Below are 25,417 nucleotides of genomic sequence, written 5' to 3'. Positions count from 1 at the left end.
GCTTGTTCAAATAAAGCCTTACACCACATCAAAGACAGTTGAGTCAAAAGCACACACGCACATTCAACAGTTTTTCTCAAGTTATTGTTATTATTCTTATAGTAACTTCATGTTATTTCCACATTTATAATGTGACTGTGGAAAAGGAGCTGAGCAAATAGTGTCAATAATGTGTTTTTTGCTAAACATTTTTAGACCAGGGATGACTAGGCACTTATAGCAGTGTTTTGATTGTGGCAAATGATCTTATAAGATAGTTGAAGTCAATAATGATAATGGCAGTAAGCTGATGTTCTTCCATATTTTAGGACAATGGTGTAATCCAGCTGTGGCTACTGATTTTCTTTATTAACACAGAAAAAGTATCCTACTGCTCATTGTTTATTTCTGTTAATTGTTGTTTTTGTTTTTTTTGAAAAGGCAAAAGCAAAAATGGACCACCTATCTATTAGAATAGCTGAGTAGTTTTATGAAATTGTTTTTCACATACAGCTCTGGAAAAATTAAGAGACCACTGCACCTTTTTTCGGTAACACTTTACTTGACGGCTTCATTCATAACACATTCATAACAGCTGTCATGAACTGCACATGAAGCATTCATGACTGATTCATGAAACATGACTCAACATTCATACCAAACACTTTCATGAATGTGGAAGACAAAACGACATTTTTTTTTCAAAATAAAAGTCCAACAATCTAGTAATCCATATACAGGGTATTATGAATCCTCTCCAGCGTTTGTAAACATCTCATGAATATTTTATGAAGTCTACTTCAAGTCACTTTATACAAGTTGTGAAGTAGCTATTCATCATACTGGGAAGTGAACTACTGTGGACCATCTGTGGACCTTTGAATGGTTGGACATTCCTGTTTTATATACTGTAGCCTACCTATTTCTAAAACGGATAGTTCCGGTCCTTGATTGTGATTGGCTGAATCGCGTTCGATGCCGTTGTAAATTTCGTGCCTAACAACGCCCCTTAGCTGTCACAGCCTCTCAGGGCTTATTGCTTAAATATACAGTCATTGGTGTAGACAATTATGCATTCTTCAGAGGTTACTATAGAATAAACAAACAGACAAACAAAAAACTAAATTCTCCTGGACACTGGACTTCCCCGTTGACTAAGATGTGACATGATCAGGTTGGCTAAAACAAAAAAGACAGCAATGCTGCTTTGCAATTGTTGGACTTTTATTTTGACAAGTTTTTGATGTTTTGTCTTCCACATTCATGAAAGGGTTGGTATGAATGTTGAGTCATGTTTCATGAAACAGTCATGAATGCTTCATGTGCAGTTCATGACAGCTGTTATGAATGTGTTATGAACGAACCTGTGAAGTACAGTAAAGTTTTACCCATTTTTATGTCATCCTACACTTGCTGAGTGACATTGAAATGAGTTGACGTTGACGATCTTGTTCAAATTTGCAGTGGTCTCTTAATTTTGAATATGAATGTTCAAATATCACTCAGCAACCGTAGGATGAGATCAGAAAATGTGCTGTGGTCTCTTAATTCGTTTTCCAGAGCTGTATATATCGGTAGCCTGATGAGCCAGACACCCACATCAAGATGTAGGGTCTGGGTGGGAACTCACCATAGCAGGGCTCAATCGGAGGGGTGGGATAAACGGTTGTCTTTCAAATTCCCTCTCCACGCAATAGGATAGCGCTAAACAAATCATCTTCTTATTTTCAACTAGCAGGATGCTTAACAGTCGCAACCTCTGGTCGCAGGTCAGTCGTCATTATGTTAAGCCCGCCTACTGACTCTATACACAATGTGATTGGTCCGGGAGTCGTTGAGACTGGCCAGCTCCCAAGTCAACGGGGAGTTGCTAGACTACCCTGGCATTAGATTTGCTGCCGCTCTAGGGGCGTCTAGAATTCTAGGCTAGTATATTGGGCTTTGCTGTTTAAAATCCTGTGAGGATTAGCTCAAGGAAATTGTGATACAAGATGGTTCTTGTCTTTCTTTTTACTGTGTTGTGAAGTTGCAATGACCATTCCACCATATCTCTTTTGCTGTCTTTCATCCTTTCTTTCCTTCCCCCACCCTCATCCTTCTATTCTATACATCTCTGTCATGTTGCTCCTTAGGGTTGATGAATTCACATCAAACGCTTTAATCTGCCTTCTGTGATTCTTAGACTCCATCTGTATCCAGGGTTTTGATCCCAACCTAGGCATCATCACCCCTTTAAACCCTATGATGGCGGGGATAAGCCTGGCTCCTCCTCCACCTGCCCCTCTCGAACTTCCGATCATTAAAGAGATCATTCACTGCAAGAGCTGTACTCTCTTCCCACAGAACCCCAGTAAGACACACAATGATTACACATGTTTATGTGAACACAACTCATAATAAACACAACATATAATGTACACTTTCCAACAAAGGCAGGCATATCTTACTTCAGGCCTGCCTAGCTCTATATGTGTATGATATAGAGTTATACTATATTGGCAAAAGTATTTGCTCATCTGCCTTGACTCACATATGACCTTCAGTCACATCCCATTCTTAGTCCATAGGGTTCAATATGACATCGGTCCACCCTTGCCTTTGCAGCTATGACAGCTTCAGCTCTTCTGGGAAGGCTTTTCACAAGGTTTAGGAGTGTGTTTATGGGATTTTTTGTATTTGTGAAGTCACACACTGATGTTGGACTGGCTCCAGTCAAAGTGTCCACTCTATTTCATCCCAAAGGTGTTGTATTGGGTTGAGGTCAGGACTCTGCAGGTCAGTCAAGTTCATCCACACCAAACTCTGTCATCCATGCCTTTAGGGACCTTGCTTTGTGCACTGGTGCACAGTAATGTTGGAACAGGAAGGGGCCATCCCCAAACTGTTTCCACAAAGTTGGGAGCATGTATTTGTCCAAAATCTCTTGGCTAATGCTGCAACAGTCAGAGTTTCTTTCACTGGAACTAAGAGACCAAGCCCAGCTCGGACTTGGCCCCTTCCTGTTAGAAACATGACTGTGCACCAGTGCACAAAGCAAGGTCCATAAAGACATGGATGACAGAGTTTGTTGTGGATGAACTTGAAGAATGGCCTGCACAGAGTCCTGAATTAGAGTGGAGACTAAGAGCCAGTTGCCTTGTCCAACATCAGCGTGTGACCTCACAAATGCACTTATGAAAGAATGGTCAAAAATCCCCATAAACCCTAAACCTTGTGGAGAGTCTTCTCAGAAGAGTTGAAGGTGTTATAGCTGCAAAGGGTGGACCAACAATCATATTACACCCTATGGATTAAGAATGAGATGTGACTGAAGTTCATATGCGAGTCAAGGCAGGTGAGCAAATACTTTTGGCAATATAGTGTATGTCAATAAAGAGAGCATGTAACTTGAACAGATAATAGTATAGTATACTAAAGGTTTTAAATGTGCAATCAAGCTTGTGAAAAACTAGATGCTCAATAGAATACTCGAAATAGTGATATGATGTATAAACTTCACATGAACAGGAAATGTTTGATACATTTATCCTGCATTGTTTGACATGGCACAAACCTTATAATTGTTATTATGGCAATGATGATAATTCTCATGCCTACAATGCATATTTGGCATATAGCGGCACCATGTGACGACAGATTAAATTTTTGTCACATTGGGTGGAAACAAGAGTTTGGGTGTAGAAAGTTCCAAAAGTTGCTGTGAGTGAATGAAATTTAGCACCCATTCCATCGCTAACAGTCTCTATTCTATCAAAATGCACACCTCTAATGTCTCTGTACAAACAATGTGCCTGTATTGTGTGTGTGTGTGCATGCGTGTGTGTGTGTGTGTGTGTGTGTGTGTGTGTGTGAATGTCCGTATGCCTATTTCATCGGAATTCATCCATCACTTTTTGAGTTATCTTGCTAACAAGCAGACAGACAGACAGACAGACAAACAAACGCCGGTCCCCGATGAAAACATAACCTCCTTGGCGGAGGTAATAAATGACAAGAGAGTCCGTGCTAGACACTGCAACAACTGCTTGTCAAATTATATCTAACCCCCCCCCCCCCCCCCCCCCCCCCAAGCTAGAACCGGCCTTGATTTATGTCACCATGTAGACAACTTAAAAGCATTAGATGTGACCTTTCTGTTTTATCATCCCCTAAGGTCATGTCTAAAAGTTGAAAAAAAAAGTAACTAACTTCAGGAGCTTGTCAGGTGTGTCAAGTGCTACAAGACTAAAATTAGAAAAAGATACAGATAAGACACTGAGGGAGAACGTTAGGACATGAACCCCATGACCATAACCTTTGACATACAGATTTATGTACTGTAAGGGACAACATCAATCAAGTCCTGATCTGCAGAAATCATGGAGGAGACTGAGGCAAAAATGTCCCTGATTCGTAACAGAGGCGTTTTCACCACCCAGTTAATTGATTCTGTATATCAAGACACCTTACAGGATGTTACTTTGTTTGTCCCCCATGTTGCCAGTCATGTATGAAGGCAAAAGGCATGCATTTATAGCACAAAAAGGGAAATGCTGTTCAATTTAAAGGCTAACCTGTTCAATTTGTCGTACTAGGGGAGCGCCTGGACGAATGAAACGGAGGACAAATGAAACATTGCGATTTTCTCCTAAGCCGTTCAAAATTGAAACGTCAAAATTTGTCACCAAGCACAGCACGCAAGCCTTGCCAGACCAGGGAAAAATCATGTTGATATGTCACGCTGATCTTGAGTTAGACCCGACAAAGCATTTTGACGTGCGGCAAGTAAATGTTCTATTACGCCGATTTTTTCAAATATCAAGTTGCATTTATGGCGTCATGTAATGCTATCATGTTCAAACAATAGATTAATTGGTAGTGTAACTTATCCTACTGTATGCAATGTCAAAGTTAGTTAGTTTAGGAGAAAAACGAGTTTTGCTGTGAGAAGTCACTGTCGGGACAAATGTAACATGACGTCGTCTTCCGGTTGACCTTGTATTTTTAAACAAATATGTTAGGCTGATCAAGTGCTCGTCACTCAACATGACTTAAATCTGTGAAATAATGAAGTTAAATCAGTATTTTAATGATATAGCTATACAGATATAGCTATGACTCACACCGACCTCATTAGTCCAAATGTGCATTTGAATGCAGCAAATATTATTTGATAATTACTTAAATATTGCGAGAATTCTCCTAAAAATTTAACAGCACTTACAAGACATGTCCCTTGACAGGTATATTACATGAAAACGTGAATAATGTTTACAGTTTCTTTAGATTTGATAATGTTTCATTTGTCCTACCCCAGCGTTTAAACTGTCCCTACCACTCGGGACATTTGAAACAAATGACCACTTCTGTTCAAACTTAAATTACACCACAATCGTCATACATATCCTACCAAATATCACAAGATTTTAAGAGACCACACATGTGAGTTGCTGATCACACAAAAAAAAAAATATTTTTGTAACGTCGTCTTTGAAAACAACGTTTAACCGAAAATTGTTTCATTTTTTTTTTACTACATGTAGATCTACTTCATAGTAGCCCCAAAGTAAAGACTTTATAGCCCTCTGCCAGCCAATCAGAAACTAGTATTTCTTGTAGTTTATCTTAAAAGTTGGTATACCATGATTATTGTGGGGGTATTTTTGTATTTTCTAATTACTAAATACTTGTATTTTTCACATCAGTATTTTGTATTTTATTTTGTTACATTTTATAAGCCAGTATTTGTAATTTGTAACAAAATAGTTTTTGATGTATTTGTGCCCACATCTGTGTGTCAACCTCAACAAACAACATGCTAGGTGGCGCTATAGAGTCCCTAAGCCACACCCTAGGCCAAGAGCTCTGTCGCTGAGTAGCATTACCAATTCCACACGTAGCTGCCAAATTTCAAGAGTTTTAGAGCATGCCAAGTTGGACATGTAAGACGGAAAAAAACTATAACAATCTAAGCAAAAAGGCCAAAAGGCCGTTGGACACGTAAAACGGAAGAAACTATAATAATCTGAGCAAAAGCAATAGGTTCTTGCACCTCGGCGCTCGGGCCCTAAATAGATTTTTTGATCTTAATATAAAGTTAGTAAGACTTTAGACCAAATGACCAGAGGTCCAAATCTCCCATGTTGTGTGCATCTCCAGACTTGCCTCCACCATCCACACGAGAAAGACCTCCTGGCTGCAAAACGGTGTTTGTCGGTGGGCTACCAGAGAATGCCAGTGAAGAAGTTATCCGGGAGGTTTTTGACCAATGTGGGGAAATAGTGGCGATCAGAAAGAGCAAAAAAAACTTCTGTCACATTCGCTTCAGTGAGGAGTTCATGGTGGACAAAGCAATTTATCTGTCTGGTGAGAGACATTTTTGATAACTCTTGGAACATCTCTGTCACATAGCATGAAGCTTCAGCATCATAGCATTTATGTCTATTGCTGCCACTGATGTACTGTAACTGTGGTTATTTAAAACTGTATGATTGGTTGTTGTTTTGTCTTTTAGGATATAGAATGCGTATTGGTTCAAGCACAGACAAGAAGGATTCTGGACGCATACATGTTGACTTTGCCCAAGCACGTGATGACTTATATGAGTGGGAATGTAAGCAAAGGTTGCTTGCCCGTGAAGAGAGACATCGGCGCAAAATCCAGGAGGATCGCCTGAGACCTCCCTCTCCCCCTCCCATCATGCACTATTCAGAGCACGAGGCAACCATATTGTCAGAAAGATTGAAAGGTAAATCACCATACAGGACTATCAATCTCGGTTTTATTAATAGGAATAAGGCAAATCATAACACTCATACAAAAAATGCTGATTCATTGGATACATTACTGTTTTGTCTTTTCGAAAGGATTTCAACAACTCCCCTACATACAGAAAACCTTTCGAAAAGACAAAACAGTATTTTACAGCCCTGATACCATATAGTTATTCAGGTGAAATTACCTCATTTATTTCATCATAACAACAGATAATGTCACAATTAGCAAATCCTAAATATTTATTGCTTCATTAAGTACATATTTATAGCAGTTATTACCATTCTATTTGACCCTTAAAACCAAGTTATTTGCATTGTTGTTGTATGGTCTATTGTCTAGAAATTACACATTAATTATTTGTAATATGTGGTTTGAAAATATTATTACCTTTAAATTGCATACATACTACCATAACATTACCCACTTATTACCGATCTGTAATGTAGTGTTACCAAGTGCACTTAATACAATAATATGGTAATAATTCATGCTTCAGTTTTGTGATAGCTGTTTTGTATGAAATGAATCATATTGCAAAATGTTATATGATATAATTTAAGTTGTTTTATTTTTCAAGATGACAACAAGTTCAGTGATGCCACAGCTGTGCTTTTTACATGGATCGACCGTGGTGAGGTGAACCGCCGTACTGCCAACCAGTTTTACTCCATGATCCAGTCTGCTAACAGCCATGTGCGGCGCCTAATGAATGAGAAGGCCCAACATGAGGAAGAATTGGAACAGGCCAAGGAGCTTTTCAAGAACGCCCTGCTGGCCATCCTCACACAATGTAAGAGCCAGACTCCACCACATTGCTATAACCTCAGTAGCTGCCATGAGATTTTGTACTTCCGTTGCCATGACAATGACTGAGAAGAGTGACTTCAATATCTGTATTTAGAAACAGACCTGCTGTTCAGCTTTTCAGTCATATCCATCTGAGAGACTCAGAAATCCATTATTTCTAACATCTCAATCACAATATCTACACTGTTATTCTAGAGCATTCTCATGTACTCCATTCCATAAAATACATAAAACTTGTTGCAGTGAATGCAATGAGACTAGCTCAGTAGGACATCCCAAGCGGTCAGACAAAGCTTCAGGGTAAGTACAGTGCAACTGGAATCAGTATGACCACATGCAGGAGTGGAACTGCTCAAATCAGTTTGCAGGTAGGCCACCAAGTGATGATCATACTTCTGCAAGCCCTTTTCTCCTACTACACTATGTGTTTGTTCTGGTCAGCTGTAAGAGAAATGTTTTTCAGTTTCAGCCACTTTATTATTTTATGTTTTAATACATTTTGATAGCCAGGTATTACTTAGAATATGTTGGTCTAGAGACAGTCCATTGGTGTTTCATTGTTAAGGTGGAGACATAAGCGTAAGTGTTGTCCAAATAATATGCATTTATTAAAAACGTGTCTATTTTATCTTAGCACTTCTGAATGTCAAAACACTAAGCTTTTTTACATTCTCACCCAAACCAACCCTTTAACCACATGGTGAAACTCAAACCTCTTCTCAGTTAAGGGTTTCCATGCTAAATGAGCCTAGTGCTGTTCTATTCCTGCAATGCTAGGCTGTTGTAGAGAGGGACATTGTGTAAGTATTGACTGGTAAAATGCATGAAAGACAAGATTCCACTTGCAGATTTTTTCAAGCTATTCAAATATATATATTACATATATATATATATATATGTTTTTTTTGAGCTGACCACAGCAACATAAGAAAGGAAAGATTGGGCAGGTCATAGACAAACACATTTGGTTGATATTCGATACTTAGACCACATTTAGGTAATTTCCAGAATGTTAGAAGTTGCACTATTGAGCTGTCACAAAGGAACAATACTTGTGAACTAACATGGTGGAAAGGTTATTATAATGACAGGCATGTTACGAATACCAAATTGTAAAATTCAATTTATATTGTGCTTCATATTATTTTAATTATCATTTATAGCCTATATCAAATAAATACAGCAAATGAATAAAGATTGAATCAGTCAAGATTAAAGAGCAAATTGTGTAAATACAATGAAAACATTCTGCAACTGCAGACAATTGCGTAACCTTTCTACACCCTGTGCAATCCTCAGTCCTGAAGAGAGTATATCATCAGGCAATGCACTGTAAGTACATTGGAGCAGAGTTGCCCCAGGATCCCCAGCTGTAAAACTTTGAGTTGGGGTCCTGGTGTCTCTCCCTCCAGCTAATAGTAGTGCAGAACTCTACATAAACAGCTTGTCTTGTCTGCCTTATCCACCAAAGTTGAGCAGATTGCGGCTGTTTTCACCGCTGCCTCGCGGCAAAAGGCATGGGACCATTTCTCAAAAGCACAGCGCAAGAACATAGACATTTGGGGAAAGCAATGTGAGGTTGGTACTTTTTATTCCCTTCTTCTACTGCTGACATCAGTACAGACTTGAGGCAATAGATGTTGATATGAACGTGTTTGTGTGCCTAGTCTCATTGTGGCCCTCACAAGTGAACAACCAAAAAAGATTTATGATGAGTATATACCAAGTACTCCACACCTTCTGGCAACAATGTTAGATGAAATGACTTTAACCTGCTTAATAGTAATATGAATCATTAATATCCCTGAAACAAATTTGTTCCAGGGTCTGGTGGGATTGCATTGGCTTGCAAAAAGCCTTTCTTACACATGTAATGTATGTGACGTACAAACAAATTCATTCTATTCTATACAACGGATTAAATTTAAAAAAGGATGTTTGTCTGTGAGGACCAAAAGCCAGTGAGCTCTCTGCTGCTGTATGTAGTGCTCTTTCATTTTGGAGAGTCAAGTCCATGAAAGGCACTATTCCATTTCAGAGTCCATTCCAACCAGAGGTAAGCTTTGAAGTTTGACAATTTAAAATTTTTAGCAAGTCAAAATCATTGCAGATGCCACTGCATTGTATTTAAGTGTGTTGTATTTATGATGAAATAACAGTTATTTTCTCTAAACCTGAATGAGAGGAAATCAGTTCATTTCTCTGAACTAAGAATTAATAAATGTACACATTTTGAACTAATAATAATACGATTACGTTTTATGCAGCATGTGTGTTATCTTAGCTTAGTTTTTTTTACTGTCCGTCAGTGATATGCCCAGACTTTCTCTGTAGTTGCCCAGATGGAAACATTCCAGCCATGATTGGGGGTGGGATGGGATCATTCAGAAGCCCCAATCAAAATGGTGGATCGTATAGACACACAGCAGAGCATTTTTTCAGTTCAATTCAGGATTAGTTGAATTTATCCTTTTGTGACTCTCAGAGGATTGGTAAGAAATGATGTTATGTTTAAATGTACAACACCAATTTGAATGCTGGAAGACATCTTTAAAATATATTGTATAGCCTACAGCGTGTTGTTCGGCAACACTTTCCTTAATGATGTCCACATAAGACTGACATGGCACTGTCATGAACACATGACACTGTCATGACTTATGAACCGTAACTCTAAGGCAGGGATCACACTAGTCAGTGGCAAGAGATAGGTTTCCTATTGTCCTCTATGGTTCGGCAGAGGCAGTGTCAACGCTGGCATAACGCTAGCTTTGAGCAAACTGGGCGTTGAACTTGGTTCAACTTTGAAGCGCAACGCTCGGCTCATCAATGTCAGTTTTAGAATGTTCAGGTATTTTGACTAAGACTTCATCTAAGAACGTAACAACAAAGACAACTCTAACAACGTTGACCGCAGCGTAACTTAGAAACGAGATAGAATGTTTTGAATTATTATGATCTGAGCGTTGCATTACACTTGCCGCTGGCCAACAGGGGAGCTACACCAGACGCGTAACTGAAGCGTTCCGTTCGACGCGTATGTCGCAGCCGGTCGCAGCAGTTAATTATCACTGTAGTCAATGGAAGTAGCTACACCAGACGCAACAGTGGCGCGTACATTCGAAAAAAACAGACCCATCTTCTAAAATGGATTTTACGCGTCGCGAACGGAATGCTTCAGTTACGCGTCTGGTGTAGCTCCCCTGTAATGTGATCCCCGCCTAACTGTAAACCTAATCCTAATATGACAAAATCCGAATGACACTCAGGCGGGGATCACATTAGCCAGCGGCAAGCGTAACGCAACGCTCAGACCATAATAATACATCTAAACATTCTATCTCGTTCCTAAGTTCAATCTTTGTTGCTACGTCCTTAGACGAATCTGATTGGTTAAAATACCTAAACATTCCAAAACTGATTGTGACGAGCCGTGCGTTGCGCTTCAAAGTTGAACCAAGTTCAACTCACAGTTTGCTCAACGCTTGCGTTACGCCAGTTCCGCTGCCGAACCATAGAGAACAATAGGAAACCTGCCGCTTGCCGCTGGCTAGTGTGATCCCCGCCTTAATGAAAGAAGCGTTAGCCTATATCATAAACGTTTATGACGTAAGGGACAAACCAGACCCTGACGCGCCAGCAGAGGGGTCTTCCTTTGCCCTGAAGGACTTAAAATAATCTTTTGAACACAGCTGATCAACCATCTGCTTTCACTTTTGAAAGAAGTTCCATCGCAAGAAGTGACTGAAGTACTAACAGAGTGATATGAAAGACAGAAATCAGAATCACAAAACCTGTTGCCATTGACAGCAGTAATTATATGTTTGCAGCTGTAATTACATGAATTTATCTTACTGTAGAACGTTGGGAAATCCCATTGAGGTCAATTGAGACCACTGATCTAGAGCCTTTTGGCGTTCTTTATAAATCAGTGGATGAGACTTATAATGTTTATAATGTTCATTTATTATTGGACACGTTCATGAAAGTGTCATGTCAACGTGGAACCCAATGTTATTGTGATTCACAAATAAATGCCACATGATTCACAAATGTGTGATTCCTATAATGTGTGATTCACTGGTTTAAAAGCTGTAGAAATGTATTTACAGACCTTGTGCATTTACAGACAGACCACTCGTTTGTTGTGAACATTACTTGTGTGTGAATTTGACAGCTTAATTCCTAACTGCATGTTTTTTTCCCTCTCTAAAGGAAATTCTCTGCAGCCTACAAAGATGTTTTACAATTTCTGACAATCACATGATTTTAGATGTGACCACACTGTATTTTTTATACCATAACAGATGTCTATACAATCACTGATTAAGCTAAATTTGATCGCTGGACAGTTGTGATTATACTGACATTATTATTTGTTTTGTATACATACATAGACACAAGTAATTTAATGGAAAATTCCACACGTATCTTTTATCATTACTGCTATTGTAAACGCTATTTATGAAGGTAATTTATAATAAGTCGTACATGTATACCATACATTACCACCTTTTCCGGTCATTGTAGGAGTTGAGGAATGCGCACAGTGAAGAAATTATGGGAATACGCCGAGAGGAAGAGATGGAGATGTCTGATGATGACTCTGAAGAAAACCCCTCCAAGAGATTTCGCACTGATGACCTGGGTAAAATGCTGCACAATGAATTGATTGCGACTTCATTCTGAGAGTAGAATATACCCCAAATTGCTCTGGGGACAATGGCCCTTGTAATATAGTCGACATACAGTGCCCTCCAAAGGTATTGGTACACATACAGTACTAGAGTTGACCATATTAAAATCATCTTTTGGATATTGATCTCAATGCCTTAAATGAAAAAAATTGAGGAAATATTCAATCTTTTAGGACATCAATTTTCTTTATGAATGAATAATGTATTGTAAATAAATAAATGTTTTCCTTAAAATACAGGGCAGGGGTCATAAGTAGGCCTATTGGAACTCCTATGTTAAATTCCCATGGAGGCAGGCAGATTTTTATTTTTAAAGACCAGTTATGTCATGGATACAGGACACTATGCACCCTGATAAAGTCCCCTTGGCCTTTGGAATTAAAATAACCCCACGTCAACACTATACTCTTCACCATACTAAGAGATTGGTGTTATATTTCTGTATACTTCAAGAAGAAACGGAGACGGCATTCAGTTCACTGTTTACTCCAGCAACACACTCATTGAACTAACGTACTGTACAGGGTGTAGCATATCTCACATATATTATTCACCATTAGAGGGCGCTCCAACACAACCCCAAACCCTATATACGTAACTAAACAAGGATACAACACTCCTCCCTTTTTAGTAACTAAATCATCTACTATAAAAATGCTGTAAACACATTACTGTAAAACAGGAATACAGGCTAGCATCTCATTATGTTAGTAATTTGTTTGCCTTTTAACTAATGTAAAACTAAACAACCTCACATTCTTTATTTAATTTTCAAGGCTACGAACTCATGACTAAACCCTGGCCTCTGAGGCCGTTCACTTAAAGAAAACATAGAAATCATAAGTCCAGTCTCTTTGGAGCTGTATCTCTGTGGATATTTTCTTGGTTCAGGTTCGGTTGTAGGTGCTCTGACTGGTGTTGAAAGTGGTGTTTGATATGCTGTGGGTGTGGTGATCACTGCACTTGCAGACGTGTGTGTGTGTGCATGCAACTGTTGTCTTGGTGTCATGCTCCTGTCTCTACTGATGGCTTCAGTACCTCCTGCAGTCCCCGGTAAGTTCATCTCCTGTGTCTGGTGCTCTGGTGTCTGGTGCTCTGGTGTTTGGGCATGAGGGGGATCACTGTCAACATGCGCAAAGTCCATGGTTTCCTTGGAGGACAGCAGGTGGTCAATATGGACAGTGCGCTCTCTCACACCATCATTTATCAGATAGGTCACAGGGCCCTGACGCTTCACAACTGTAGCCCTACTCCATTTCTCCTTCCCCTCACGGAAGTTTCTCATTCTGACCAAGTCACCTGCATTCAAGGTCTGCAAGGTAGAGGAAGACTGATCATGGTGTGCGTTTTGTTTTGCCTGCTGGGCTTCCATTTTGGCACGGTCCGGCCTGAGGAGACTGAAACGGGTCTGCAGCTGACGTTTCAAAAACAGCTCGGCTGGAGTACATCCCGTGACAGAATGTGTCGTACTGCGGTAAGGAGGAAGTTTGCTAGGCGATGCTGTAGGGAACATTTTGGGCCTTTTTGATCCTCACTCAGTACCTGCCTCATCAAAGATGCCTTCAGTGTCTGAACGGACCGCTCAGCTGCCCCATTTGAGGCAGGATGGTATGCCGGAACCAAGGTCTGCTTGACACCATTATTTCTCAAGAACTGTTGGAACTCTGATGAGGTGAATTGAGGTCCATTATCACTGACATTCTTCTGGCAGGCCATGAGAAGCAAACAGACCACGGAGGACTTCAATGGTTCAAGCCATTTGGAGTGGCTGTCCACCACCACCAAGAAATGTTGTATATCCTTTTCAGCAAAATCAATGTGGATTCTTTGTCACACTCAGGAAGGCCACTTCCAGCAGTGCAATGGTGCAACTCCCGGCATGTGTCGTACCGCCTGACAAGCTTGGCAGTCCTGCACTCTATTTTCAATATCATTATCAATTTGAGGCCACCACATACAGCTTCTGGCTAACGCCTTCATACGGCAGATGCCCTGGTGTCCCTCATGCAAATCATTCAGCAGCCGTTGTCTGTGTATTGGTGGAATGACTACTCTCAGTCCCCATAGGATGCATCCATGATCAGCTGACAGCTCTGTCCTCTTATTGAAAAAGAGTTTCAGTGAAGAATCCCGGAGCTCATCCGGCCATCCCTCCAAAATATAATGCTGCACTTTGCTGAGAATTGGATCTTTCTTTGTGCCTTCTGCTATTTCACAGGCTTGTACCGGGAGTTCATCCACATAAGAGAAATAAAAGATCCCCTGTTCAGCAGCTGTGTCATCCATCTTTGTTTCTGGCAGCCGAGACAATGCGTCAGCATTTCCATGATTCTCCGTTCTGCGGTATTCTATGTCATAGGTGTAGGCCATTAGGATCAGTGCCCAACGCTGCATCCTCAGCGCCGCCAATGTCGGAATGGCTGAATGCCCTAAAATGGCCAACAATGGCTTATGGTCTGTAATCAAGGTGAATTTCCTCCCGTAGATACTTGTGAAATGTCTTAACCCCAAAGATAATCCCCAGCGCCTCCTTTTCGATTTGAGCATATTTCTTCTCTGCCTCTGTCAGAGTGCGGAATGCGAACGCAATTGGCCTTTCTTCCCCATTTGCCATCACATGGGAGATCACAGCACCCATGTAAGGTGATGCATCACAAGCAAGCCTAACCCTTTTCTTTGTGTCGTAATGCTCAAGTGCTTTACTTTTCAGTAGCTGTTCCTTGCCCTGTTTAAACGCAGTCTCACAGCCTGGAGTCCATTCCCATGGAGCATCTTTCTTCAGCAATGCATGCAGTGGCTGGAGTAGTGTGGCTAAGTTTTCTAAGAAACGTCCATAGTAGTTCAAGAGGCCCAAGTACGATCTTAACTCAGTCACATTGGTCGGCCTAGGTGCATTGACTATGGCCGCCACTTTTTCCTCAGTGGGATGTAGCCCCTGTCCATCGATGAGATGTCCCAGGCTCTCACTCCATATTTCTCCAGCCTGCTCAAGACCTCTTCAAGTCTCTTTAAGTGTATTTCTCTTGTGCTTGCCATTATCAATGTATCATCCAAAAAGCAGGTGACTCCATCCAGACCCTGCAACACTTGGTCCATCACCCCTTGGAGGGTGCACTGGAGATGCACTGGAGACCCCATATGATAGGCGATGGTATCTATACAGTCCACAGTGAGTATTGACTGTCTACTTCTCTGAATTTGGGCTTAGTTCCAGTTGCTGGTACGCATGTGACAGATCCAGCTTCAAAAACCATCTACCCCCTGCCAATGTTGCAAAGAGATCTTCTGTGTTGGGTAGAGGATAGGTTTCCTCCTCTACACTCTGGTTGATGGTGACTTTATAATCACCACAAATTCGAATGCTCTTGTCAGATTTTGGGACAACAACTAAAGGGGAGGCCCAGTCACTACGATCAACTTTTGAAATTATTCCCATTGCCTCCAGTCTGTCCAGTTCCTGTTCAACTGTCCCTTTCAAAGCATAGGGCAGGGGTCTGGCTTTCATGAAGATGGGCTGTGTCTCTGGCTTAATCCTGATGTGCGCTTTGAATCCACGGATTGTACTAGGCCCCTCGTCAAACACTGACTGGTAGCGTCGCATCAGCGCCAATACCTCCGGCTCTCTGTCCCCTCTGCTTTGCACTGTGAATATGTTTGCCCAGTTGATCTTAATCCTCTTCAGCCAGTTCCTCCCCAGCAGTGCAGGGCGGTCACCCTTCACTATGACCAGTGGTAATGTCTGTCTCTGGTTCTCATACAGTAGGTCACTGCCACAGTCATTTGGCCCATTATTGGAATGGTGTCCCCATTGAAAGTGATCAACGTCAAGTTGCATGGTTTTAAGGGTAAGTGTGACAAGGTCTTTTTGTATGTTTTTTTCTGGCACTAAGGTCACTACGGCTCCAGTGTCCAACTGCATTCGGACTGAGGCACCTTCTATGTTAAAGTTTATTCCAATGGCATCTTTTCCATCTGTAGCTGTATAGACTGAGTATACTGTACACCAAACAGTTCATTTTCACCCTCATTAACCTCATCTTAGTTATTTTCCTCCTGCTCAATATTGTGTTGTCACAGTTTTTCCACTCACATGCGAGCAATATGTCCAATTTTTGAACAATTATGACATTTTTCTGTTTTGAACTTGCAGGCAGTGGCTGTATGTCTGCCTCCACAACGATAGCAAGGTTGCCTTCCCATGTCCACCACCGATCTATTCAGCTGGCTACCATTGGAACTGAACGTCTAGTTTGGTGCTCAATTCTTGTTCTCTGTCTGGATATTTGATGTACATCTGACACGTCTTTTGGTTTCCCCGCAATTTCCACTGTATTTTTAGATGCCATTTCCATTGAGCTCGCAATGTCACAAGCAGCCTGAAAAGTTAGGTCACGCTCTGTCAGCAGTCTTCTTTGAATGGCTTCGGTTTTCAGACCACAGACAAATCTGTCCCTTAAAGATTCATCTAAATATCCGTCAAACTCACAGTATCTGGAAAGCTGTTTTAGCGCCACAATGTATTCGGCTACACTTTCTCCCTCTTGCTGATTTTTCTGTTGGAAACGGAATCGCTCCGCGATCACCATTGGTTTTGGTTTGTAATGGTCTGTTAGCGCCTTACAGAGCAGCACGTAGGCTACGTACGTACTGTGTGCTAGGCTTTATCGGAGCTGTTAAGTTCTTCAATAAATGATACGTTTCTGCCCCAATTGTAGACAGAGATGTACTGACCTTTCGGGCACTTCATTTGCTATTGTCCACTGTTCAAAACGTTCAAAATATGATTCAAAGTCCTCGTCTGATTCCTTATATTCTCCAATAGCCTACTCCCGATTTGGATGCCATGATGCTACTTTGCTAATTCCACTTCGCTAGCTTCCCAGTTTTCTTGCACTTATCGAAGTGTAAAGTCCCCTCCGCCTGCGGCGTCGGGTCCTTATTACCACTTTGAACGTGCATTATTTTCCTAGAAACGCATGGCGCGTCGTTGATTATCTCTTACTTTTATTTGCTTGCCGGGTATTAATCGACACCCCAACTATGGCAAACGACGATGAACAGAGGGACATCTCCACAGCGTTTTACGTTCCTGCCCGTGATTTGGAATAGTGGACTGCACCCACATTCCACTTGTTTTCCATGGCACCATGCGCAATCCAGCCTTTACGAATCGATGTGGATAAGGCTATGTGTACTTGGGTATTTGGTCTGTCTGAACATACACTATACTATACTAAGCTAAATGCATCCGTGTCAAATGGGTCGAGATAACAACGCATTCACAATGTTGTAGAGAGATGGCCCAACAGTGTGCATAATGGCGCATTTTCAACAGCAGCCACCTCAAGGCTCAATTTGAAGAAGGGTCTTACCGTGGAGTCTAACCATTTCAGTTCACTGTACAGCATGGTCAAATGAGAATTTATCTATTATGTTTCGTATAAGAGTACCGATCATTTAAAGCACGTAAGAAATAGGGCCTGTCTGGGAGTCTGCCTCAAATAAAGGCCTGCTTTGCGCAACCAGTAGCCTAAGTAAAGACCATAATTGAGGATTGACGGTATGATCTACCGTGTATTATTTATTTTACAGATAGTCTTCTTTGTTAATTTTTTTTAGTGAGGCATTTGCTTATTTAAGCAACTCTTATCTTGTAGCCTTTATTGTAGCCTACTGTGTATGTTGTAATAAGTCCAGACTAGCCAACAGTGTGTGTGTGTGTGTCTGTGTGTCTGTGTGTGCGTGTGTGTGTGTGTGTGTGTGTGTGTGTGTGTATGTGTGTGTTAAACTAGTGACAGAGCAATTGCCCCATAAATCTTCTTCCTTCATTTATTTTCTTTTGTAATTCTGTCCATTTCCCCCTCTTTCTTTGCTGTCTGGCTGTCCTCAGCTGTAGCTGCTTTGAAGGAGGAGAATGACAGCCTACGATGGCAGCTGGATGCTTATCGAAATGAGGTGGAACTGCTCAAGAAGGAACACGGCAAATCCTACCACAATGAGGAGGATCACACCCAAGAGCAACAGCTAAACTTCCTTCAACAGACCATGCAGAATATGCAACAGGTGATCCCTGATTCACCACCCACACCAGAGATTCTAAATGACACAATTAGAAAAATATTAAACTTTTTAATCATGGCTAATGATGGCTATTTTTTTCCTAGTCTATTACTACTATTAGTATTTTTGTGTATGCAATACAAAGGCAATAGTGTTTGCTAAGAGCCATAACCAGTGTATTTAAAGAAGGAACTGAAGATTAAGCTTCATACATTGTACAGTAGCCATTTCCTTTTCTCACAGAATTAGATGGGCAAGACACGTGTTGATCTAATGGTGCCAGAACTGTAAACATTGAAGATGCATGGAACACTTTTCTTGTAATGGAATCTTTTTCATTTAATTATTGCTTGTTCTTTCACTTTAGGTTTCAGTCATATTATGAACCACTATTTGGTAGTATTCCCTACACTGGACTATTTGAACTTTCTGATACTACAAATGACTTACTCTACAGTAACTGACCCTAGGCAGATGGGTTGGGCCCTTGAGTCGTGGATCTGTCCGAGGTTTCTTCCTGTACAGTATATCCAATTCTAGGGAGTTGTTCCTTGCCCCCGTTACTCATGGGCTCTAAACACTCTGTAAAACTCAATGAGACATGTGTAATGTTTTGGCGCTCTATAAGTGAAATTAAAATGTTTAAATCTTACAGCTTCATCGTCTAGTCATCAACATGTAATTGATGATGCTGTTGCCTTGTTTTAACCTCAGCAATTGCTCAGTCTGCAAGAGGAGCTCAAGAGTAAGGAGCTGGAACTTGAGCAGGCCCAGGATGAACATCGATGTCTGGAAGCAGAAGTCCTCACGCTCAGGGAGAAACTCCTGAACAACATGGACTGTCTAGAGGGGGCCAACACAGAGCGGTCTGATAAGGTACATTTACATTTAGATGTATTATTTTAGATGTAAACACTTTTATCCATAGCAAGAGAATAAGACCATGGGGAATTCCCATCGCATCTGTCAAAACTGTTGCTACAGGATGGTTGGGTTGGGTTGGGTGGTTGAAGACCAGACGGGTTGCAGTGTTCTGGAGCATCTGTAGTGATTTCGCAGAGTGAGCTGCAGTGAGTTGTAGGTCAGTGAGGAGGGTGTTGCTGTAGTCAAGGCGTGAGATAACCATAGTGTGAACCAGGAACTGAGTGGTGTTTTGGGTTGAGTACAATGGTCTGTTTATCCTGTTTATTGAATAGCGCAAAGCAATATGACACGGTGACAGCAGCAACATGGTAAATTACTTTGTTAATGACCCATCTCAGTCTGGAAATCAGTTAGGCTATTAGTTCGGGCGGTGTAGGTTAGAGTAAGTTAGAGCTGGCAGCCTGCTGATGTTGTGCTCATTAGTTTATAACCAGCTCCTTAGTCAATTACAGACAAACAGCTCCCTGCTTTTAGCCCTGCCCACCTAGTTTCTCCACTCATTTGAATTTCTGTTACACTCAGGGATTGAACTCGGGCTTCTGGATCCAAGTACTAACTCTTTACCAACTGAGTTATCACTAAGTGCTTTAGCAAATGCAGAGACAGTGTAGAAAGTAACAGTTCTTTATTCCAAATTTAAGTCTATTTTTATAGCTAATTAATATTAGCTATTGTCAGCATATATAGCAGGCATGATGAAGTTAATACAAATCCAGTATAAATGTATGTGTGCTTGCATAAACAGCAGTCTCTCAATATTGTATTTTATCTTTCCATTTTTGCTAAATAGGCAGTAAACGGATGTGCAGACGTCCTCTACCACCACTGCGACAAGAACCATGAACTGTTCATCCGGGGCCCTTTGAGATCTGAAAAGGAGGCACTATTGCTAGGTATTGTATTGTGTATAAAACCAGCAGACCAATTTTGTTTATTTGTATCCACCCTGTTACAACACATCATCATTTTCACCAAAAGATATCAATAAATCAGAATCAGAACCATAATCAGCTTTATTGGGCAGGTTTGCGTAAACAAACAAGGCATTTGACTGCGGTTAACTTTGCTCTCACAGTACACTCAACAAATAACATAAAAAGAATAAAAATACAGAACAGTAAGAATTAGAATGAAGGGCAATAAAAGATGGCGATGTATAAGAATAAATGGGTAGTTGTCATGACGTGGCTTTTTCACCGTCACAGAAGATAAAAGATAATTAATTTCACATTTTCATCATTTGAAATACTGTAAAAGGTTAAACATTTTCTTGTTTTACATGAATTTGTTGTTTTAATACCTGAGTTACTTACCATTTTTTCAGAACTTTTAGCCAAACCTTAAAATTGTCCTATGGTGTGATGGTAGACAACATAATTATATAAATATTAACTTTTATAAATAGAGGAAATAATGTTTAAAAATGTTAATGAATGCTCCTGGCATAATTGTGCAAGTGTCTATTTTACTAAGTGGCAATCACTTTTCCCATGCATACATTTCTAGAATGGTAGGAACTCCGTAAAGTTCATCACAGAAAAAAATGTCCTTTGGTGTTATACAATAACCTGATGTTAAGTTGGCCAATATCATGGACAACTACATTTAGTTGAAAGACCCCATTCAAGGTCATGTGACTGAAGACCCCAATGAAGCCGAGGAGCAGTGCACATGGCGAGTATTTCTCTCAGAATTGTTCAAATATTCAACTATGTTTTCAGACCACTGAAGTTGTTAAGTTGTATTGTCCTTTGGTGTGACACCCCTAAATGTAATTTTTTAATTCAAATTTGTATTTTTAACAGCAGGACTATGTAATATTATGCAAATGCATGATGTCAGTTGCTAATGACGGTTCAGTTAGTATTAGCATGGTCATTAACTGCCACAATAGCTTAAATGTCCTTTGGTGTGACATGAAATGTCCTTTGGTGTGACACATAATAATGACTTAAATTGAAATATTTATTGCTGTTTTAGAGACTACATACAATGTTCTTAAGTGTTACTAAAACAACTATAATAATATAGCCGCAAGCGGCAATGGCGGGCCCGAGCACCTGCGGTGCGGACCTGTGACATAACGGAATATAACAAAGCAACACGTACTTGTTGTTGGGCATGTGCATGAGCAACACACATGCCCACCAAATTTGGCTAATTTTCATCAATATATGTGTCAACCACAACAGACAACAAGCTAGGTGGTGCTATAGAGTCCCTAAGCCACACCCAAGGCCAGAGCTCTGTCTCTGACTAGCGGCAGCAATAACACACAAGCGTACCTAATTGTCATGAATGTATGTGTCAACCATAATAGACAATGTGCTAGGTGGCGCTATAGAGTCCCTAAGCCACACCCTAGGCCAGAGCTCTATCCCTGACTAGCAGTAGCAATAGCACACATGCCCACCAAATGTGGTTCATTTTCGTGAACTTGCAGTGGCATAATAAGGCAGGTGCGGGCCCCGGTGCGATAAAATTATTCGGCCCTTGCGCGAAGATAGTTAAATACTGTAGCCCAGGAAGTATTACCTCTGATACATGCAATACACATTAAGGGTGACTATGCAAAGGACCTGAGGCACCGAAGTAGTTTAGTAGTTACAGATACAATTTCAAATAAAAATCACACGACTACATGATCCATTCTGAAAACATAAAAATATATATAATTTTTTAATATTTAATTATTAATAGTCTGCAGGCCAGTGTAATCTAATATTAGTCTACTGCATTAACATCAACTCGCATGGAATTATGGGAACACCTAATGCACTGAAACTATTCAACCCTCTGCTGAAACTGTAAGTGTAGATTGCTTGCACTCGCACTGCGCAGAAACAAAACTAAATTTAGCCTTGCAGAAACCAAATAAAATCATTAATATGCATACAATCCCCAATATGCATGAATTAGGCCGTGAGACCTTTGGTTGTGCAAAATCGTCAATGATGTTCCTAATATTTAATGCTCTGGCTCCTGATTTTCAATGGACAGGATAGCTAACCCACTGAGCCTCTAGTTCCCCATGCTGCTCCTCAGGTCTTAATAAGTTTGAGTTTGGAAAAAGATCGCTCAGCTGTTGTCACAGTCACACGCAATGTCAGAAACATGAGAGCAATTAGCTACACACTTCCCCGAATGTGGATGTTACACTGTCGTAAATAATCTACCACCAGCATTTTGGCAAGTTGAAAAATAGATGTTAGTAGTAGTTTGGCCACCCTTCCCCTTGCTCTTTACGCTCCTGCCGCTTCTTGCAGCCGCTCAATGACTGAACGATGACTGAAATGTGCAGCCGCACTATCCATTCAAAAAATCGCGAACAAATCGCTAAGCCTATTGTAGCTACCCAGATATCCTTGCTGTATCTCAGTAGAAAGAAAGATAAGCTGGCGAAACAGGATGACGACAAGGAAAGATGGTACATTTGATTTAGCTGTTTTTATTTGATAGTTTGATTCTTAATGGTGAAGTTCTAAAAAAAAAAAAAAAAAAGGCAGTGCGGGGGTAGCGACGGGCCCTGGGAGGTCACGGGCCCTGGTGCGACTGCACCTGCTGCACCTTCTATAGTTACGCCACTGTGAACTTGTCAACCATAATAGACAATGTGCTAGGTGGTGCTATAGAGTCCCTAAGCCACACCCTAGGCCAGAGCTCTATCCCTGACTAGCAGTATCAATAACACACATGCCCACCTAATGTGGTTCATTTTTGTGAATGTATCAACCACAACAGACAATGCGCTAGGTGGCGCTATAGAGTCCCTAAGCCACACCCTAGGCCAGAGCTCTGTTTCTGACTTGCGGCAGTAATAACACACAAGCTCACCAAATTTGATTAATTTACGTGAATGTATATGTCAACCACAACAGGTAACACACTAGGTGGCGCTATAGAGTCCCTAAGCCACACCCAAGGCCAGAGCTCTGTCTCTGACTAGTGGCAGCAATAACACACAAGCGTACCTAATTGTCATGAATGTATGTGTCAACCATAATAGACAATGTGCTAGGTGGCGCTATAGGGGACGATGAAAATCTAGGGTATTTCGTCCGGAGGCGGTATTACGTGCCTACGTCACCACAGTGATACACGTCCTCGTTGCCGAAGCATACACTGATGGCAGGAGATGGCTTACTGAAGTCCTAAATCTAACAAGTTAAGATTTTTAAAACAAATCTTTTTGATGGAAACGTGGTGCTAAATTCCCATAAACTTTGTTTTGTGAACGGGTAAAACCGTCCATTTGTAAGCAAAATCAATAATCACGTTCTTTTATTTTGTTTACTGTTACCTGTTATTTATAGTTTAAATGTAAAACTTGTTCAGATTTATACAACACATATGCCCAAATCTGGGCCATTTCCGTGAATGTATGTGTCAACCACAACAGACAACGCACTAGGTGGCGCTATAGAGTCCCTGAGCCACACCCTTGGCCAGAGCTCTGTTGCTGAGTAGCGTTACCAATTCCAAACATAGCTGCCAAATTTCAAGAGTTTTAGAGCATGCCAAGTTGGTGAAAAAAGCCCAAAAGACCTTGGGACAGGTAAGACAGAAAAAACTATAATAATAATAATAATAATAATCTGAGCAAAAACAATAGGGCCTCGCACCTACGGTGCAGCCGCTGCTACAGCGGCCGCACCTCGGTGCTCGGGCCCTAATAATAATCTGAGCAAAAACAATAGGGCCTTGCACCTACGGTGCAGCTGCTGCTACAGCGGCCGCACCTCGGTGCTCGGGCCCTAATAAAGTACATAAATCTAAAACTTTTTTTTTATAACAGAAAGAAACTCCCTGCAGGACCTGTGGCCCAACCTGCCCCAGAACTTCCAGTGTTGCCACCAACGAATAGAATGTCATTGTAGATGATTGTGTCAAGTATGATTAAAAACTGCTATAACAACTGAAAAAACAGCCTGACCAGCTTAAGGTGGTTTGCTGGTTGACCAGCTTGTTAACCAGCTTGTTTGACCACCCTATGATGGTTAACCAGCTATAGACCAGCAAAACTCACATACCTGCAGCATACGATGGTAATTCTGCTGGTTTTGCTTGTCGTACCATCTCACGCTGGTCATTTTAGTTGGTGTCGCTGGTCTACATTGCTGGTTTTTACTGGTCATGCCAGCTTATGTTGGTCATTCTCAGCCTGATTGCCATCGACTTGAAAGGCCCTGCGAGACTTTAGTCTGACCAAGAGCCTGTGCCAGAGCGGTTTCTCCAAGCGCTGGTTGACCCGCCTCCTTTAAGTGCCTCGATTTGCTACTGGTCGATGTCAGAAAGCGGTTTGCCGAGTTTAAACCAATAACAACACTCTGTCCTCTGCCTTGAACACGCCTCTACCCAGAGCCGTTGGAGCTGCTCAAAGTTGATTGGTTCTCGACCAAAGGGGGCAGTTCCGCAGATTTGGGGAATTCAGAAATCCTTCCCGATTAGCAGTTGACCAGACCAGCGACAGCAACGCCGAAGGTGTTACGTCACTGGGAGGGCGTGCCAGGCTAGGTCATTCTAGCGAACCAGCATGGCCATTGTACACCTACAATATCAAGCTTGGCAGGCTGGTCACCAGCATGACCATCTCATTGTGTTCACTGTGTGCTGTGTGTTCACTAATTCGGTTAAATTGGGTTAAATGCAGAGAACTGAATTTCCCTCACGGGATCAAAAAAGTATATATTCTATTCATTCTATTCTATCTCAGACCAGCTGTATCCCACACGACAGGCTGGTCACACAGGAATGACCAGCTTCCTTAGATGGTCATGCCAGCATGTCCACCTGGTGGTCTAACCAGTTATACCAGCAAAGACCAGCAATAGCTGGAAGAAAACCAGCAAAAACCAGCTAAAACCAACTACCAATATAAATTGGTTTCTTTCAGTAGGGATGTTTCTGATAGAGTGGACTACATGAATGTTATGCAATGTTTTAAAATGGAATTTCCCTATTGAGGATTATGGTCCCTCTTTTGGCGATCAAAAACGGATGGTCAGAAGCACAAAGTTTATAGACATTAAAAGCGTGGCAGTCCACATTCAATAATTTAATGGTGTGATTTTGTGATCAGGTGCTGGACACAAAAGGGTTGTTCTTATGTCTCTTAATCAGTCATGGGTGTGTTTTGGGCGTAACATCCTTTAAACCAATGAGAATAATATCTATCATTCCCTTTAACAGCAAAC

The 25,417-nt window shown here is 41.1% G+C and overlaps 1 protein-coding gene across 2 annotated transcripts in view; it reads left to right on the top strand.

The window, feature by feature from the left end:
- enox1 (ecto-NOX disulfide-thiol exchanger 1) overlaps window positions 1-25,417 on the top strand; it is a 90,256-nt gene that overhangs the window by 57,958 nt on the left and 6,881 nt on the right. Inside the window, exons 4-12 of one of the 2 annotated variants that reach the window (XM_062533737.1) lie at window positions 2,162-2,329; window positions 6,118-6,324; window positions 6,473-6,706; window positions 7,313-7,525; window positions 9,014-9,120; window positions 12,073-12,190; window positions 18,130-18,302; window positions 19,014-19,175; window positions 20,014-20,116. In XM_062533737.1, coding sequence (XP_062389721.1) covers window positions 2,162-2,329; window positions 6,118-6,324; window positions 6,473-6,706; window positions 7,313-7,525; window positions 9,014-9,120; window positions 12,073-12,190; window positions 18,130-18,302; window positions 19,014-19,175; window positions 20,014-20,116 — 1,485 coding nt within the window. The remainder of the gene's footprint in view (window positions 1-2,161; window positions 2,330-6,117; window positions 6,325-6,472; window positions 6,707-7,312; window positions 7,526-9,013; window positions 9,121-12,072; window positions 12,191-18,129; window positions 18,303-19,013; window positions 19,176-20,013; window positions 20,117-25,417) is intronic. The other variant, XM_062533738.1, reaches the window with a different exon arrangement.

The sequence above is a fragment of the Sardina pilchardus genome, chromosome 4 (genome assembly GCF_963854185.1).
Source record: "Sardina pilchardus chromosome 4, fSarPil1.1, whole genome shotgun sequence".
NCBI classification, from domain to species: Eukaryota; Metazoa; Chordata; class Actinopteri; order Clupeiformes; family Clupeidae; genus Sardina; species Sardina pilchardus.
This window is presented reverse-complemented; position numbering and strand designations above follow the sequence as displayed.